The sequence below is a fragment of the Bombina bombina genome, chromosome 1 (genome assembly GCF_027579735.1).
Source record: "Bombina bombina isolate aBomBom1 chromosome 1, aBomBom1.pri, whole genome shotgun sequence".
Lineage (NCBI taxonomy): Eukaryota > Metazoa > Chordata > Amphibia > Anura > Bombinatoridae > Bombina > Bombina bombina.
In genome coordinates, this window is record NC_069499.1 from 776,427,129 (window position 1) to 776,446,151 (window position 19,023).

The 19,023-nt window shown below is 36.8% G+C and overlaps 1 protein-coding gene across 2 annotated transcripts in view; it reads left to right on the forward strand.

Moving 5' to 3' along the window:
- The window catches only part of DACH2 (dachshund family transcription factor 2), an 862,115-nt gene that overhangs the window by 562,830 nt on the left and 280,262 nt on the right, over window positions 1-19,023 (forward strand). Inside the window, exon 4 of one of the 2 annotated variants that reach the window (XM_053699352.1) lies at window positions 15,204-15,251. The exons of the other annotated variant lie outside the window; for it this stretch is intronic. Coding sequence (XP_053555327.1) covers window positions 15,204-15,251 — 48 coding nt within the window. The remainder of the gene's footprint in view (window positions 1-15,203; window positions 15,252-19,023) is intronic. 2 annotated transcript variants of the gene reach the window in all.

Below are 19,023 nucleotides of genomic sequence, written 5' to 3' on the forward strand. Positions count from 1 at the left end.
AGATATGCCAATTTGGCTACAAAATTCGGATCGGAAAAAAACTCTGCGAAATTGGGTTTGTGCTCTCTCATAAAATCCGCCCTCTCACTACATAGCTCGAACACCTGCTGCAAAACTTTACCATGAGAAAGCCATCGCACTTCACAGTGATACAGCAGTGTGTCATGCCCAGCCTACATCTTCCTACAAAGTTGTCCAAACAAAAGTCTTTGCAGTGCCCTTGACTTCACAAAATTAACTGCCACCACAGCTGTGTTTAAAACAATGTGAAGGTTTGGTTCCATGTCTTTTGGTGCCAGCGTCTGTTGATGCAGCATACAGTGCGTAGCCATAACCTTCGGGTTGACAGACTTTATCCGCGCATCAACCCCACTTTTTTGGCCCGTCATCACCGCTGCACCATCTGTACAAACAGCCACACATATTTCACAGCTAAGTCCCGCTTCAGTCATGAAAGCATCCAAGAGTCTGAATATTTCTTCACCCGTTGTCCTCCCAGGCACCTCTTTGCAGAACAGAAAGTCCTCCAAAATGTTCCCTTCCCATGGATAGTGAACCAAAATGATCAACTGAGCCGCACCAACAATGTCTGTAGATTCGTCCAACTGAATAGAACATTTCTCACAGGTACGCAATCTAATCAGTAGCTGTGACTGAATGTCAGCCGTGAGTTCTTCAATTCTCCTCCTCACTGTGTCATTTGAGAGAGGTACTGCTTTCAGCTTATAGCTGCTTCTGTCCCGAGCATAACATCAAAGATTTCAACCATCGCTGGAAGTATGAGTTCTTGTCCAATTGTGTGTGGCTTTTTACTTCTAGCAATCCGTTGAGTTACCAGATAGGAAGCCTTCTGTGCTTTCTTGGAAGTTGTGGCCAGAGTCACCATCTGTTTTTTCTGGTGGGTGTATTCCTTGCTCTTTATATGGAAAAAGTATTTTGTTTTGCCCTGATATTCCCTGTGCTTTGTGATTAAATATTGCTTTAGCTTGGCTGGCTTCATGGCTTCGTTAGCTAGCACCTGAAGATATATGACGCATTTTGGTCTCCCGTCTCTGTTCTCAATAAAACCAAATTGAATATAGCTGTCATCATATTTTCTCAATTTGGCAAGTTTGGGCCTACCATCATTTGACAAGGTTGACTGCAGATATTTCTCCATGATCGCTTCAGTAACACTGTCATAAGCCAAGCAAAGCAGCAACAACCATGGTTCATTGCTGCTTGAGTGAAATGATTAATTCATGACAGATTGACTTGATGTGTCACAGTCATAAACTAAGATTCTATTGGTCCAAAGCTAACGTGGTCGGGAGTAATGGACACAGAAAATATTTCAACACTCACACAGCACATCAAAAGGAGCGTATAGACAAATTTATTGCTCTGGGTTAATGAAGACCTGTCTATTTCCCCCAAATATGAACATACGTTAGTTCAGATTCCACACATTGCTGAAACAGTTTATATGGAGGCTCACTTTTCAGGTTGAGTTTAGTAGCCACAGCATTGGTAACATCAGCATGATATTGCACTCCAAAAGTAAATGGATAAGGTCCGGACAATATACAAGTGAAAAAAGGGTATTTACCTTTATTCTTCTGTATTGAACGTCACCTTCTTATCATAGAGTTATCCCAGTCACCGGTAACCAAACAATTCAGACCGTTCCCACAGTGCGCGGGCATGCAATGCGTCCTAGATGTAGAAGGTTTGTTTGTATTGATCCGGATCAGCCTAAGGTGGAATCATCAGGTAGGGGGAGCAGTAGTACAACCTAGTAGTACAACCTCCCAAACAGCGTTTCCCAGAAGCTGTCAAATTAGAAGCACAAAAGTTCAATAATAGAGAAGTTGCAGGCAGTACAAAAAATAAGAATATTAAAATGTTAAAATAGCCAATTTTTTTGCGGACCCCCAAGCTATGGGCCGTGGACTCCCTGGGGTCGAGGGACCCCCACTTTGAGAACTACTGAGATAGAGCAAGCTATTTTAAGCAACTTTCTAATTTACTCCTATTGTCAATTTTTCTTTGTTCTCTTTCTATCTTTATTTAAAAAGCAGGAATGTGACGAATAGGTGCCGGCCCATTTTTGGTTGAGAACCTGGGTTATGCTTGCTTATTGGTGGGTAGATGTAAGCCTCCAATAAGCAAGCGCTATCCATGGTGCTGAACCTAAAATTAGCTGGCTGCTAAGATTTACATTCCTGCTTTTAAAATAAAGATAGCAAGAGAAAAAAGAAAAATTGATAATAGGAATAAATTAGAAAGTTGCTTAAAATTTCATGCTCTGAATCATGAAAGAAAAAATATGGGTTCAGTGTCCCTTTAAATTGAAAAATGGTCTGGTCACTAACGGTTTAAGTATATGAATGCATGGCTTCACATACTTAACAATAGGCTTCCCAAAAAATCTTAAATGTTGTATACAAAAAAATTAATAAACAAAATAGTAAAGTTAAAATACGCAGTAAAACAAATCGTATTGCTTAATCACATTAACAAAACTGTTTTGCGAAAATTGTATTTTATGGAAAAATTTTAATTCCTCTTGAAATTACAGGGGATAAAAACCAATTTAAAGGGAGACTAAACCCAATTTTTTTCTTTAATGATTCAGATAGAGAATGCAATTTTAAACTACTTTCTAATTTATTCGTACTATCAATTTTTCTTCGATCTCTTGCCATCTTTATTTACACAGTAGGAAATGTAAAGTTTAAGAGCCGGCCCATTTTTGGTTGAGAACCTGGCTTATGCTTGCTTATTGGTTTGCTTAAATGTAGCCACCAATAATCAAGCGTTATCCAGGGTGCTGAACCTAAAATGGGCTGGCTCCTAAACTTTAAATTCTTGCTTTTTAAATAAAGATAGCAAGAGAACGAAGAAAAATTGATAGTAGGAGTAAATTAGAAAGTTGCTTAACCCCTTAGTGACCAGAGTACTTTTCCATTTGTTGACCGTTTGGGATCAGGGCTATTTTTACATTTCTGCGGTGTTTGTGTTTAGCTGTAATTTTCCTCTTACTCATTTACTGTACCCACACATATTATATACCCTTTTTCTCGCCATTAAATTGACTTTCTAAAGATACTATTATGTTCATCATATCATATAATTTACTATAAAAAAATTATAAAATTTGATGAAAAAATGGAGAACCCCCCCGCCAAAATCTGTTACAAATTTACAACCACCAAAAAAACACCCATACTAAATAGTTTCTAAATTTTGTCCTGAGTTTAGAAATACCCAAATACTTTGCTTTTTTGCAAGTTATCGGGCAATAAGTACAAGTATCACTTTGCTATTTCCAAACCATTTTTTTTTCCAATAGCTATAGCTACATTGGAAAACTGATATCTGTCAGGAATCCCTGAATAACCCTTTATATGTATATATTGTTTTTTAGTAGACAACCAAAGTATTGATCTAGGCCCATTTTGGTATATTTCATGCCACCATTTCACCGCCAAATGTGATCAAATAAAAAAAATTGTTCACTTTTTCACAAACGTTTTCACAATTTTAGGTTTCTCACTGAAATTATTTACAAACAGCTTGTGCAGTTATAGCACAAATGGTTGTAAATGCTTCTCTGAGATCCCCTTTGTTCAGAAATATCAGACATATATGACTTTGGCATTGCTTTTTGGTAATTAGAAGGCCGCTAAATGCTGCTGCGCACCACACTTGTATTATGACCAGCAGTTAAGGGGTTAATTAGGTAGCTTGTAGGGAGCTTGTAGGGTTAATTTTAGATCTAGTGTAGTGTAGTAGACAACCCAAAATATTGATCTAGGCCCATTTTAGTATATTTAATGCCACCATTTCCCCGCCAAATGCGATCAAATAAAAAAAAAATTGTTCACTTTTTCACTAACTTTAGGTTTCTCACTGAAATTATTTACAAACAGCTTGTGCAATCATGGCACAAATGGTTGTAAATGCTTCTCTGGGATCCACTTTGTTCAGAAATTGCAGACATATATGGCTTAGGCATTGCTTTTTGGTAATTAGAAGGCCGCTAAATGCAGCTGTGCACCACACTTGTTAAGGGGTTAATTAAGTAGCTTCTAGGGTTAATTTTAGCTTTAGTGTAGAGATCACCCTCCAACCTGACACATCCCACCCCTGATACCTCCCTGACCCCCCTTAAACAGCTCTCTACCCTCCCCCACATCACAATTGTCACCGCCATCTTAAGTACCGGCAAAAACTCTGCCAGTACTAAAATAAAAGGCTTTTATATATATATATATATATATATATATATATATATATAGATATATATTTATATATATATATATATATATATATATATATATATATAGTAATTCTGCAGTGTTGGATCCCCAACCTCTCTGATTCCCCCCCCCCCCCCAACAGCTCTCTAACTCTCCCCCCTCTACCTAGTTGTCGCCATACTGGGTACTGGCAGCTGTCTACCAGTACCCAATTTCTTAAAAAAGGTGCCTTTTTAAATATGCATTCAAATGCCTTCTTATGCATTCAAATGCATATAATGGAAATGCGGCCACCGATGGGCCGCCCACCCGCCTCCTTGCTGCTGCTCCCACCCACCAACGATCAGCACCATCAATGGCAGATGCAGAGAGTTCCAGAGAGTGGCCTCTCTGCATCAGTGGGTAAAGAAGGGTATTGCAGTGATGCCTCAATATCGAGGCATCACTGCAATACCCTGAAAGCTTCTGGAAGCGATCGCATTCGCTTCCAGCGCTTCAAACCCCAGATGACCAGTCAGGCACGTCCTTGGTCGTTAAGTGACATCCAAATGAGGACGTGCCTGACACGTCCTTGGTCGTTAAGGAGTTAAAATTGCATGCTCTATCTGAATCATTAAAGAAAAAATTTGGGTTTAGTATCCCTTTAAGGCACACAGTATAAATCGTAATAATATGACACTGCACATGCAAAAAATCTCTGTGAAATTCATATTCATAATACCAACTTGAATGTGTATTGTTTTTCTTATTGTAAAAAGAGTTTCCCCGGCTCTGCTAGTCGACTGAACAGGGACGTTCCATAGGTGTAGCTGAAATTTCTCTGAGAGAAATTTCTCTAAATGTTTACCTCTTGCAGAACTCGCAGTTTCATCTCACAAATTGAAAGCAGGAGATAGTGTGTAAAAATAATGCCAGACACTTATTACTCTAAAATAAAAACACATAGATGTGATTTTAAGATACTATACGCTGAAAGCAGAGTAATCTGATTTCTATTGGCTGCTAGATTTAATTTATAAAGTGTGTACCCTGCTCCCTGATTACTTCGCTCACCCCAGCAAAGTTTTCCTTTCCAGTGAGTTCCATTACTTTCTATGGGAGATAGATATCTGTCTACTGGCAGGTATAACCTTTTTTTTAGATAAGTGCCAGAGGGCAGTCCCCGCTGGTGTTAGCATGGTTTTTTCAGTCTGATCCAGTGAATATTAGCTAAACTAGCCTTTAGTCTGAATTTCAAATAAGTAGTAAATTTTATTTCAAACAAATTTCAATTTATTTCCATTTTCCCTTTTACTCTGTATTATGCGACAGCCATCAGCCAATCACAAAACAATTATATACAGAGCACTCTTGCACATGCTCAGTAGGATCTGGTGCCTCAGAAAGTGTGCATATAAGAAGATTGCACACATTTCGATAGTGGATGTAAATAGGACTTTTTTTTTTTTCTTTCTTAAGTGCGTGCTCTATCTGTATTATGAAAGTTTAAGTTTGATGTTAGTGTCCCTTTAACAAATTTTTCAAATAGTATATTCTTATACAAAAGCCAATAACTTAATATTTTTGTCAGTTTAAGAACTGTACGGCTGTAGCCTGAATTATTTTGTATCCCTTGATGCCTAAACTGGTGCTCAGCAATATATTTTCAAGCTGACAGATGTGACACACATCTGACTTGTAATGTGAGAATATATCCCTGTATCACACTGTAAGATAAAATGAGAGATCATTTGTATTTGTTCATTTTTTTTTTACATGGTTTTACCAAACATTTTTCAGCTTTTAAATATCATACAGTATTAACTAAATGTAGAATCAAAACCATGTCATGTACAAAGGCATTTAACAGAGTATATGCTTTGTACATGATTTAAAGTGATTGTTTTTCTTTGGTGGATATTTTTTTTTTGCATTCCACACGCATCATTTAGTAAATGCTTTTTTGCAATCCCTGCGAGATACCAAACAGTGTTGAGTATTTCCTTAGGAAGTCCGTGTAAACTCTTCTGTTGACTAATTTCTCGTTCAGGGGAATCTCAAAGGCTGAAAACAAAATGAGATGAAATAAAATGCCCAGTGGCATTTGAACAGCAGATGAGAGTTTTGTAAATTGTTTTGTATTTTTTACATTGCAGTACCTGGCTTGAAAATCCTCCCCTCATAAATGTAAATATCTGACACAATCTGCTGGAAAAAAAATAAAATAAATCTACACAAATGCATCACTCAGAAGGATATTTAAGGAACACTCATGAGGGAGAAATCTCATTGGTTTAATGGAACGCTGTCAAACGGAATCAGCTTCACAAGCGACACCGGGGCAGAATTGATAATTCTACACTGACATGTTAAAAGAAAATCCTATGCATTATTAAGAAAACCCAGAAATCTGTCAGCTGTATGATTGCCGAGTTAGCAGAAGCACGGGATGCATCTGAAGTTGAAAAGAAACGCGTGGGCATAGATCCATATTGTAACCTTTCATGTTTTACACCCACTATGAATACCCAGCTATTACACGGTCAGCATTTTTTTTTTCTTACTTTTCTATTCTACATTTTCAAGAGCTTCAGATGTCAGAAGAGGTAGCACTTTTATTCTTGGAAACGAAGATGCCTTGGCTGTTATTTGGCTGACAGTAAAAATGACAAAACTGAGCAATGTATTTTTTTTTTTTTATACCACTGTTTGAAAGACACACATGTTGTCTTAGCAGTATTTGCCTAAACATATTCATAACAAATCATTTAGTCTTTTTTTGCAAGCTCATTTTTTTATGTCATATTATTTAGACAATTCAGCTGCCTGTTAAACTTCAGTACCACCTACTTTTTTAACTATTTATTTATTGGATCAACTATGGAATGATATTTACAAATTAAGCTCATTTTGACTACATCAGAGGTGAACAAATCTGAGGAAGTAATCCTGAAGTTTCACATGCAGAGTTGCACTGTAGCAGCTAACATATAGGGCGCGATCCGATAAAGATTGTAGTTTGCAGCGCAAGCGAGGGAACCCCCGCCGCCCGTAGTTTCAGCTCGCAACTCGAGCTATCCAATATACGGCGCCGTCAGATGCTAAAGTGCCGTAAGTCTGACAAACCAGCGATGTCCAGAAATCTGCGTAAGTACAAATTTCTGGAGTCGCCAGTGACTTACGGCACTTTAGAAACTGCCGGCGCCTACAAAACCTGACTAAGTTATTAAATCTCCCATACTGTCTAACACGCCTCCCAAACATAGCCCGACACGTCTACCCCTCTATTCGCTATCCCCCCTCACTATCCTAACAATAAAAAATGTATTAACCCCGGCCCCCGCCGCCACCTAATAAAGTTATTAACCCCTAAACCACCACTCCCGGACCCCACCGCCACCTACATTATCTATATTACCCCCTAATGTGAGCTCCTACCCAGCCGCCATCTACATTAACTACCCCCTAATGTGAGCTCCTACCCCGCCGCCATCTACATTAACTACCCCCTAATGTGAGCCCCTTACACCGCCGCCAGCTATATTAAAATTATTAACCCCTAATTTAATCCCCCTACCCCGCCGCCAGCTATTTTAAAATTATTAACCCCTAATCTAATCCCCCTACCCCGCCGCCAGCTATATTAAAATTATTAATCCCTAATTTAATCCCCCTACCCCGCCGCAAGCTATATTAAAATTATTAACCCCTAATCTAATCCCCCTACCCCGCCGCCAGCTATATAAAAATTATTAACCCCTGATTTAATCCCCTATACTGCCGCCAGCTATATTAAATACATTAACCCCTAATCTAATCCCCCTATACCGCCGCCAGCTATATTAACCCCTTAATGACCACAATGTACCCTGTATGTGACTGGTCGTTAAGGGTTTATTCAGGATATAATAGCACAAGTCTAGCAAGAACACGCTATTAATGCCCTCCCTCCAGCAGGCTTTGTGGAATAGAGCAGTCTCAACGCTGGTGGCAAGACCACGCTATAAAACAATCAAGTCCCAAAAAAAGGCCAGCGACATACAGGGTACGTCGCTGGTCCTTAAGGGGTTAAATAGATTAACCCCTAATCTAATCCCCCTATACCGCCGCCAGCTATATTAAATAGATTAACCCCTAATCTAATCCCCCTACACCGCCGCCAGCTATATTAACTATATTAACCCTAATTATATTAGGGTTAATATAGTTAATATAGTTATTATATTATATATATTAACTATATTAACCCTAATTATATTAGGGTTAATATAGTTAATATCGTTATTATATTATATATATATTAAGTATAATAACCCTATCTAACTCTAACATCCCTAACTAAATTCTTGTTAAAATAAATCTAATTAATATTAATATTATTAATTAAAATATTCCTATTTAAATCTAAATACTTACCTATAAAATAAACCCAAAGATAGCTACAATGTAATTAATAATTACATTGTAGCTATTTTAGGGTTTATATTTATTTTACAGGTAACTTGTTATTTATTTTAACTAGGTACAATAGCTATTAAATAGTTAATAACTATTTAATAGCTACCTAGTTAAAATAATTACCAATTTACCTGTAAAATAAATCCTAACCTAAGTTACAAATACACCTACACTATCAATAAATTAAATAAACTACAAATATCTAAACTAAAATACAATTAAATAAACTAAACTAAATTACAAAAAAAACCCCCACTAAATTACAAAAAATAAAAAAAGATTACAAGATTTTTAAGCTAATTACACCTATTCTAAGCCCCCTAATAAAATAATAAAGCCCACCAAAATAAAAAAATGTCCCTACCCTATTCTAAAATACAAAAGTTAACAGCTCTATTACCTTACCAGCCCTTAAAAGGGCCTTTTGCGGGGCATGCCCCAAAGAAATCAGCTCTTTTGCCTGTAAAAAAACAACACAATACCACCCCCAACATTACAACCCACCACCCACATACCCCTACTCTAACCCAAACCCCCGTTAAATAAACCTAACACTACCCCCCTGAAGATCTCCCTACCTTTTCTTCACCCAGCCGGGCAGAACTCTTCATCCGATCCGGGCGATGTCTTCAATCAAGCGGCAGAGAAGAAGTCTTCCATCCGGTGATGTCTTATCCAAGCGGCAAAGAAGAAGTCTTCCATCCGGCGATGTCTTCAATCAAGCGGCAGAGAAGAGGTCCTCCATCGGGGCAAAGTTGTCTTCCAAGCGGCATCTTCAATCTTCTTTCTTCGCTCCTCCGATGCGGAACATCCATCCGGCACGACGACTTCCCAACGAATGAGTTTCCTTTAAATGACGTCATCCAAGATGGCGTCCCTCGAATTCCGATTGGCTGATAGGATTCTATCAGCCAATCGGAATTAAGGTAGAAAAATCTGATTGGCTGATTGAATCAGCCAATCAGATTCAAGTTCAATCCGATTGGCTGAACCAATCAGCTTAAAAATCTTGTAATCTTTTTTTATTTTTTGTAATTTAGTGTTTTTTTTTTTTTGTAATTTAGTTTAGTTTATTTAATTGTATTTGTAGTTTATTTAATTTATTGATAGTGTAGGTGTATTTGTAACTTAGGTTAGGATTTATTTTACAGGTAAATTGGTAATTATTTTAACTAGGTAGTTATTAAATAGTTATTAACTATTTAATAGCTATTGTACCTAGTTAAAATAAATACCAAGTTACCTGTAAAATAAATATAAACCCTAAAATAGCTACAATGTAATTATTAATTACATTGTAGCTATCTTAGGGTTTATTTTATAGGTAAGTATTTAGATTTAAATAGGAATATTTTAGTTAATAATATTAATATTAATTAGATTTATTTTAATAAGAATTTAGTTAGGGATGTTAGAGTTAGATAGGGTTTTCATTCTTAATATATATATAATATAATAACGATATTAACTATATTAACCCTAATATAATTAGGGTTAATATAGTTAATATATATAATATAATAACTATATTAACCCTAATATAATTAGGGTTAATATAGTTAATATAGCTGGCGGCGGTGTAGGGGGATTAGATTAGGGGTTAATGTATTTAATATAGCTGGCGGCGGTATAGGGGGATTAGATTAGGGGTTAATGTATTTAATATAGCTGTTGGCGGTATAGGGGGATTAAATTAGGGGTTAATAATTTTAATATAGCTGGCGGCGGGGGTAGGGGGATTAGATTAGGGGTTAATAATTTTAATATAGCTGGCGGTGGGGTAGGGGGTTTAAATTAGGGGTTAATAATTTTAATATAGCTGGTGGCGGTGTAAGGGGCTCACATTAGGGGGTAGGTAATGTAGATGGCGGCGGTGTAGGGGCTCACATTAGGGGGTTATACATTTAATGTAGGTGGCGGCGGGGTCCGGGAGCGGTGGTTTAGGGGTTAAATACTTTATTAGGGATTGCGGCAGGGGATCGTGGTTGACAGGTAGATAGACATTGCGCATGCGTTAGGTGTTAGGTTTTATTTAGCAGATCGCGGTTGACAGGTAGATAGACATTGCGCATGCGTTAGGTGTTAGGTTTTATTTAGCAGGTAGTTTAGGGAGTTACGGGGCTCCAATAGACAGCGTAAGGCTTACTACGGCTGCATTTTGTGGCGAGGTGAAAATGGAGTAAGATTTCTCCATTTTCGCCACGTAAGTCCTTACGCTGTTTATTGGATACCAAACTGCGCGGGTTTGGTATACCTGCCTATGGCCCAAAAAACTATGGGCGAAGGCAGAAATATACGAGCGTAACTTCTAGGTTACGCCGTATATAGGATACCAAACTCGCGCAAAATTCAGCGTCGCCGGCTTTTGCGGGCGACACTGCATATCGAATCGGGCCCATAATCCATTTTTATTTTATCGTATTAATAATGACACATATATTGTTAGCCTAGCATGACTAAGGGCCAATTCTAAAAAATTGCCAGTGTAGATGTGGTTTTCCAGTCTGACACTCACAGGGGCAGCCCTCATGGAATTCTATTTAAAAAGGGTCTGTCCCTGCGAGTGGTGAGATGTCTCCCATAGAAATGATAAGAACTCTCTCCTTTGTAAAAGTTTGTAATGGAGGACAAAGTACACACGGAGAACCCTGCTATTGTTTAAAGATTAATATTACACCGCAAATTTAATTAGTGTTTTGAGTATTTGAGAAAAAAACTGTGAGATCTGTAGGGTGGAAATGTTTACAGAATTACACTGGGATTTGAGAGAAAATTTCATATACGCACATGGAAAGCCCATGTTCAGCCCCTTCTAATAATAATTACGCTTTTTATTTTGTACTTATTTTTATTTGTTTTTGCACACTCAGTATACTTAAATTACGATTCATGATTTGCATATTTAGGACTCCATTTATCATCCTCGGGGGCACAGGGAATACTTATTCACATTACTTCTCCTCTGGCGGGCAGCAATCAACTGCCCGCATTTATCATTTCACACAAGCGCTTCTGTGCGCTCGCGGGCAACCCTGCCCCCTGTCAGCTCACAGCCAATCATGCACGGGCAGGAGCTGTGAATCTAAGAGGTGGAGAACAGGGCAGAAAAGCAGCTTGTGCAAACTTGCAGTCAAAAGGGGGGGGGGGGGGGAGTAGGACTTGATAAATTATGCCCTTAAAGGGACAGTCAACACCAGAATTTTTGTTGTTTAAAAAGAAAGATAATCCCTTTATTACCCATTCCCCAGTTTTGCATAACCAACACAGTTATAATAATACACGTTTTACCTCTATAATTACCCTGTATCTAAGCTTCTGCTGACTGCCCCCTTATTTCAGTTCCTTTGACAGACTTGCATTTTAGCCAATCAGTGTTCACTCGTAGGTCACTTTATGTGCATGAGCTCAATGTTATCTATATGAAACACATGAACTAATGCCCTCTAGTGGTCAAATGCATTCAGATTAGAGGCAGTCTTCAAGGTCTAAGAAATTTGCATATGAACCTCCTAGGTTTATCTTTCAACTAAGAATACCAAGAGAACAAAGCAAAATTGGTGATAAAAGTAAATTGGGAAGTTGTTTAAAATTACATTCCCTATTTAAATCATGAAAGATTTTTTTGGACTTGACTGTCCCTTTAATATGATTTTTTCCTGTGTAATTTATATACAATTTTTTTAGCTAGCTAGCGGAACATGTATGTGTCTACCAATCACCATGTAGCTTCTCCTGAAGATATATTGATATGCTTTTCCGCAAAGAATACTAAGAGAACAAAGTAATATTGATAATAGAAGTGAAATTAGAAGTTTCTTAAAATGGCATGCTCAATCTGAATGATGAAAGTGTAATTTTGACAATTATATCTCTTTAAACTGACTTGCCTGCCAACATGTATTTGTTTAATTCTGAATATCCATATAGTATTTTCTCTGGCACATATCAATGTTGGTTAAACCAGCTTCTAAATCAATTTAATCTCCATATGAATTTGATTGAATTAATTGAATTTAATTTCCTATCCCTGTCCAACGTGTTTTAATAACAATTAACACCTGTATTAGTTCATTGTCAACATGGAAAGAGCTTGTTTTATTTAGCTTAAAGGGACACTGAACCCAAATTTTTTCTTTCATGATTCAGATAGAGCATGCAATTTTAAGCAACTTTCTAATTTACTGCTATTATCATTTTTTCTTTGTTCTCTTGCTATCTTTATTTGAAAAAGAAGGCATCTAAGCCAAGGAGCCAGCAAATTTGTGGTTCAGAACCATCTAAACTTACATTCTTGCTTTTCAAATAAACATACCAAGAGAATGAAGAAAATGTGATAATAGGAGTAAATTAGAAAGTTGCTTAAAATTCCATGCTCTATCTGAATCACGAAAGAAAAAAATTGGGTTCAGTGTCCCTTTAAATTTGCAAGTCAGCATATGAAAACATTTCAATGGACATCGCCATTATAAGACACCAAGGGCTTGTTTCCGTTGAGTTGCAATTGGTTTTGCGAGAGCATGCTGTCGTAAAGCATTATGCTTACCAAAGACACATTTTTCACCATTAACGGCGACAGGGGGTCCAGCTGCTGAATAAAGTTACGTGTTCCATAGAAAGTAACAGAAGAGGAAAATTGAAATAATATTTCAATATGTACTTATGTTTAAAAATATAGTCACGCACATAACTGCAACTAGGCCTATGCCTGGGGTTGCACTAAATATTATATAAAAAATAAATTACCCCCCCCAAAACAAAATGGCTGACCTTAATTTAAAATAAATTCTTTAGGTTACCAAATCACTCTACCTAGTTCAAAGACACGAAAATCCTAACACTGCAACTAACTACCCTGTCTTTCCTTCTCTAGTCGATCACAGGCAAGGAGCGCAAGTGCTAACATTAATTTTTATAGACTTAAGGTCAGGTTACCAAAGAAACAAACTTGTTAAGGCATAATTTTTTAGAAATCCGGATTGAAGAGTTAACACGTTAACTTACACATACACAAAAAGATCTACTGAACGGATTGTGCAAAATATTTCAGTGGAAACCTGGTACTTAAATGGAACCGTTAACTTCTTTTAGCTGTCAACAACTTTGGTATCTTACAGCTCCATTTTTACTGACTCAATAGAGATTACCTTGTATCTGCAGACTGCCCCCTTATTTCAGTTCTTTCGACAGACTTGCATTTTAGCCAATCAGTGCTGACTCATAAATAACACCACGGGAGTGAACACAATGTTATCTATATGGCACACATTAACTAGCACTATCTAGCTGTGAAAAACTGTAAAAATGCACTGAGATAAGAGGCGACCTTCAAGGGCTTAGAAAATAGCATATGAGCCTACTAAGGTTTAGCTTTCAACAAAGAATACCAACAGAACAAAGCAAATTTGACAATAAAAGTAAATTGGAAAGTTGTTTAAAATTGCACACCCTATCTGAATCATGGAAGTTACATTTTGACTAGAATATTCCTTTCACCGTAAAGTCTCTTATTATCTGAACCATAATACTTTTTTAGATGTACAGGGCCCTTTTATTTTATAATTAGCACTTTTTTTTACAAGACAATAACACGAATAAAAAGACAAAATGTTGTAGCAACTAGGGTCAACAAATGTTTGAAACATTGTAAATACTGTTTAAGTTTGTTGCCAGTAATACATTGATATGAAATAGGCTAACCTGTGCTACTTTTATATAACTGTATAATATATAGGCAGAGTTGTATATTAAAGGGACATGATACTCAAATATTATCTGTGTTCTATGAAAAACAAAAATGTTTCAAAATATATTACAGAGATTTATTTATTTATTTTGAAAAAAATAATGTTATTGGTCTTTTTTTTTTTTTTTATGTGGGGTTTGTTCCTGTCAGTCAGTAAGTAGTAGAGTCCCAGGGATTTTTACATAATTATACACTTCCTGATAGTTTCACCTTAAACAGCTTTTCCTTAACCCCTTTTACCCCAAAAATATTTTAAGTATGTTTAACTTCTTCTCTTTCATATACATGAGTGTATAATGTCCATTTAAAAGGGATTTGAAACCCAAAAAATTCCTTTTGTGATTCAGGCAGAACTTATCATTTTAAAAAATGTTTCCAGTTTACTTTGATTATCAAATTTGTTTAGTTCCCATGATATTCTGTGGTGAAGCAATACCTAGGTAAGTGTCTCAAGCATTATATGACAGGAAAATAGTGCTGCCGTCTAGTGCTCTTGCAAATGCAAAACTTCTGACATATAGTGTTCCAGAAATGAGTCGGCTCCTAAGCATATATCCCTGCCTTTCAACAAAAGATACCAAAAAATGAAGAAAATTTGATAATAGAAGTAAATTAGAAAGTTGTTTAAAATCACATACTCTATCTGAAGGAAATGAAAAAAAAATTAGATTTTGATATCCCTTTAATATTCAAAACATTAATTTGATGACTACTTGTGTGCATGCTGTAGAAATGTATAAAAATGTACAATGTCTATGGTTATATTTCATGTTTTTTAGATGCTAATGGGTTAATCCATGACTGCAGTTTGGCTATTTTTTTCCGAGGTAAGTGTAGACTTTTATGCATTTTGTATGGGGGTCTAATAGATTAAAAGCCTACCTTATCAGGGTCATGCATCTGAGATAAAATACATAAATTACAACATGCAAACATCAACAACAACTGGTAAAAACAGGAACATTTATTGTATTCCAAATACAAAATAGCAAATTATAGCTTTTAATAAATGAAGCAGAAAACTAAAAAAATAATAAACTCAGCTTTCATTTAATATGCAATTGAAAAGGAGAAGACTGCTTTCATTCAACGCACTAAGGGCTAGATTACACGTGTAGCTGTCATTTTATAAATATGCCCCAAATGCCCACAAAATACATTGTAGTGAATTTTATTTAAAAAAAAAAAATTGTACCATTTTTATGTTTTAATAAAATAACTGCACTAGGCAGTATTTTGGGGGTAAAGTTGGCGGGAGTGGAGTGTTAGAAAAAAAACGGTACTGAAAAGTACCTTTACATTGCGGTCTATGGGAAGTGTGTGTTCAGTATAAATATATACTGTATGTGAATGCTTATATACATATTTATGTGTTAATATGTGTATAACTGTAAGATGCTATATGCAGAAAGCAGTGTTATGTGATTTATATTGGCTGCAGGATTTCATTTATAAAGTGCGCCCCTGCTCACTGCTAACTTCACTCTACGGTGTAAAGTGTCCCTTTCCAGTAAGTTACTTTACTTTCAATAGGAGACATCTTGCCACTTGCAGGGACTGCCCCTTTTTTACAATAATTTCACCAGAGGATCAGCGAGAAAAACCACGTCTGGTGAAGTTTAGATCTTTAGACAGATAAGCATTGCAGAATGTCAAAAGCGGAAATAAAGAATAGATGGAGCAAAAAGATATTAAAGTTATTTCTGCCAACAGAAGGGACATTAGAGAATAAATAGCTAAGTAATGTATCAATAATATAATATGTTGTACTTTCAAAAGTCAAAATTAGAGCATACATTTTAAAAAATCCATTTTATTTCCATTATCAACTTTACTTAAAGGGACACTGAACACCAATTTTTTTTCTATTGTGATTCAGATAGAGCATGCAATTTTAAGCAACTTTCTAATTTACTCCTATTATCAATTTTTCTTCGTTCTCTTGATATCTTTATTTGAAAAAGAAGGCATCTAAGCTTTTTTTTATTCAGAACTCTGGACAGCACTCTTTCATTGGTGGATGACTTTATCCACCGATCAGCAAGGACAACCCAGGTTGTTCACCAAAAATGGGCCGGCATCTAAACTTACATTCTTGCATTTCAAATAAAGATTCCAAGAGAATGAAGAAAATTTGATAATAGGAATATATTAGAAATTTGCTTAAAATTGCATGCTCTACCTGAATCCCGAAAGAAAAAAATTGGGTTCAGTGTCCCTTTAATTCTCTTTGTTAAGATTATCTGTTGTTTGTGAGTCTCAGGATCATGCTCGTGACAGCAATATTTGCTACAATGTAATAATATTATTTAGATAGATAAGTGGATAGATAGATAGATGTATAGATAGATAGATAGATAGATAGATAGATTGATGCAGTGTTAAAAACACTGCTGACTTATAGATCTAAAAGCATGTGCATACTCCTTAGCATATCTTTAAATTTGATAATGGAATAAACCGGAATTTTTTAATTTATTTTTTTAATTGCATTCTTTGTCTTTGACAATTATGTCCCTTTAAACTCTAATGGTAAAATGGCTGCCTTAAAACTTTTCGCTGCCAATGGGCTTTGATACATATTGTCGAATCCAAGGGTAGTAGACGAAATGAAAGAAAAAAATTGCTATAGTTGCATTCAAAAAAGGCATGAGCAGAAAAGAGTAATACCTTGTTTAAAGTTACCTAGATAGTAGAAAATTGTGACACTCATTTCAATAAAGGGATATAAAACAGTCTGTTTTATTGTTGTAATAAAAAAGCAATAAGCAGCGTGGCAATATGTATGATTCATCTATTTAAATGGATTTTACCTTTAATTTATTTTCTTACACTAGATTTGTGAAGTGTCCTTTACTTCCTGTCACAGCCCTACAAGGAGGCTGTTGTCTCTACATGAAGCTTTATCTAGCATGATGTCATAAAACTTCTAGAGTAACATGAGCTGGTTTTCTATAAAGCAAATAAACTAGATAACAGTTTTGCTCACGATTAGATCAGTCAGAATGTAACCTAAGTTGCCAAGATGTTAGCTACCATATCACATTGGGGATAGGGCTACACTGAGAAATTCTAAGTGCCCAGTTTGCAAGAAAAACAGAATTTATGCTTAACTGATAAATTACTTTCTCCAACGGTGTGTCCGGTCCACGGCGTCATCCTTACTTGTGGGAATATCTCTTCCCCAACAGGAAATGGCAAAGAGTCCCAGCAAAGCTGGCCATATAGTCCCTCCTAGGCTCCGCCCACCCCAGACCGACGGACAGGAGGAAATATATATAGGAGAAACCATATGGTACCGTGGTGACTGTAGTTAGAGAAAATAATTCATCAGACCTGATTAAAAAACCAGGGCGGGCCGTGGACCGGACACACCGTTGGAGAAAGTAATTTTTTCAGGTAAGCATAAATTCTGTTTTCTCCAACATTGGTGTGTCCGGTCCACAGCGTCATCCTTACTTGTGGGAACCAATACCAAAGCTTTAGGACACGGATGACGGGAGGGAGCAAATCAGGTTACCTAAACGGAAGGCACCACAGTTTGCAAAACCTTTCTCCCAAAAATAGCCTCCGAAGAAGCAAAAGTATCAAATTTGTAAAATTTGGCAAAAGTGTGCAGTGAAGACCAAGTCGCTGCCTTACATATCTGGTCAACAGAAGCCTCGTTCTTGAAGGCCCATGTGGAAGCCACAGCCCTAGTGGAGTGAGCTGTGATTCTTTCAGGAGGCTGCCGTCCGGCAGTCTCATAAGCCAATCGGATGATGCTTTTAAGCCAAAAGGAAAGAGAGGTAGAAGTCGCTTTTTGACCTCTCCTTTTACCAGAATAAACAACAAACAAGGAAGATGTTTGTCTGAAATCTTTTGTAGCCTCTAAATAGAATTTTAGAGCACGGACTACGTCCAAATTGTGTAACAAACGTTCCTTCTTTGAAACTGGATTCGGACATAAAGAAGGTACAACTATCTCCTGGTTAATATTTTTGTTAGAAACAACCTTAGGAAGAAAACCAGGCTTAGTACGCAGAACCACCTTATCTGCATGGAACACCAGATAGGGCGGAGAACACTGCAGAGCAGATAACTCTGAAACTCTTCTAGCAGAAGAAATTGCAACCAAAAACAAAACTTTCCAAGATAGTAACTTAATATCTATGGAATGTAAAGGTTCAAACGGAACCCCTTGAAGAACTGAAAGAACTAGATTTAGACTCCAGGGAGGAGTCAAAGGTCTGTAAACAGGCTTGATCCTAACCATGGCCTGAACAAATGCTTGAATATCTGGCACAGCTGCCAGTCTTTTGTGTAGTAAGACAGATAAAGCAGAGATCTGTCCCTTTAGAGAACTTGCAGATAATCCTTTCTCCAAACCTTCTTGTAGAAAGGAGAGAATCTTAGGAATTTTTATCTTATTCCATGGGAATCCTTTGGATTCACACCAACAGATATATATTTTCCATATTTTATGGTAAATCTTTCTAGTTACCGGTTTTCTGGCCTGAACCAGAGTATCTTTCACAGAATCTGAAAACCCACGCTTCGATAGAATCAAGCGTTCAATCTCCAAGCCGTCAGCTGGAGGGAGACCAGATTTGGATGTTC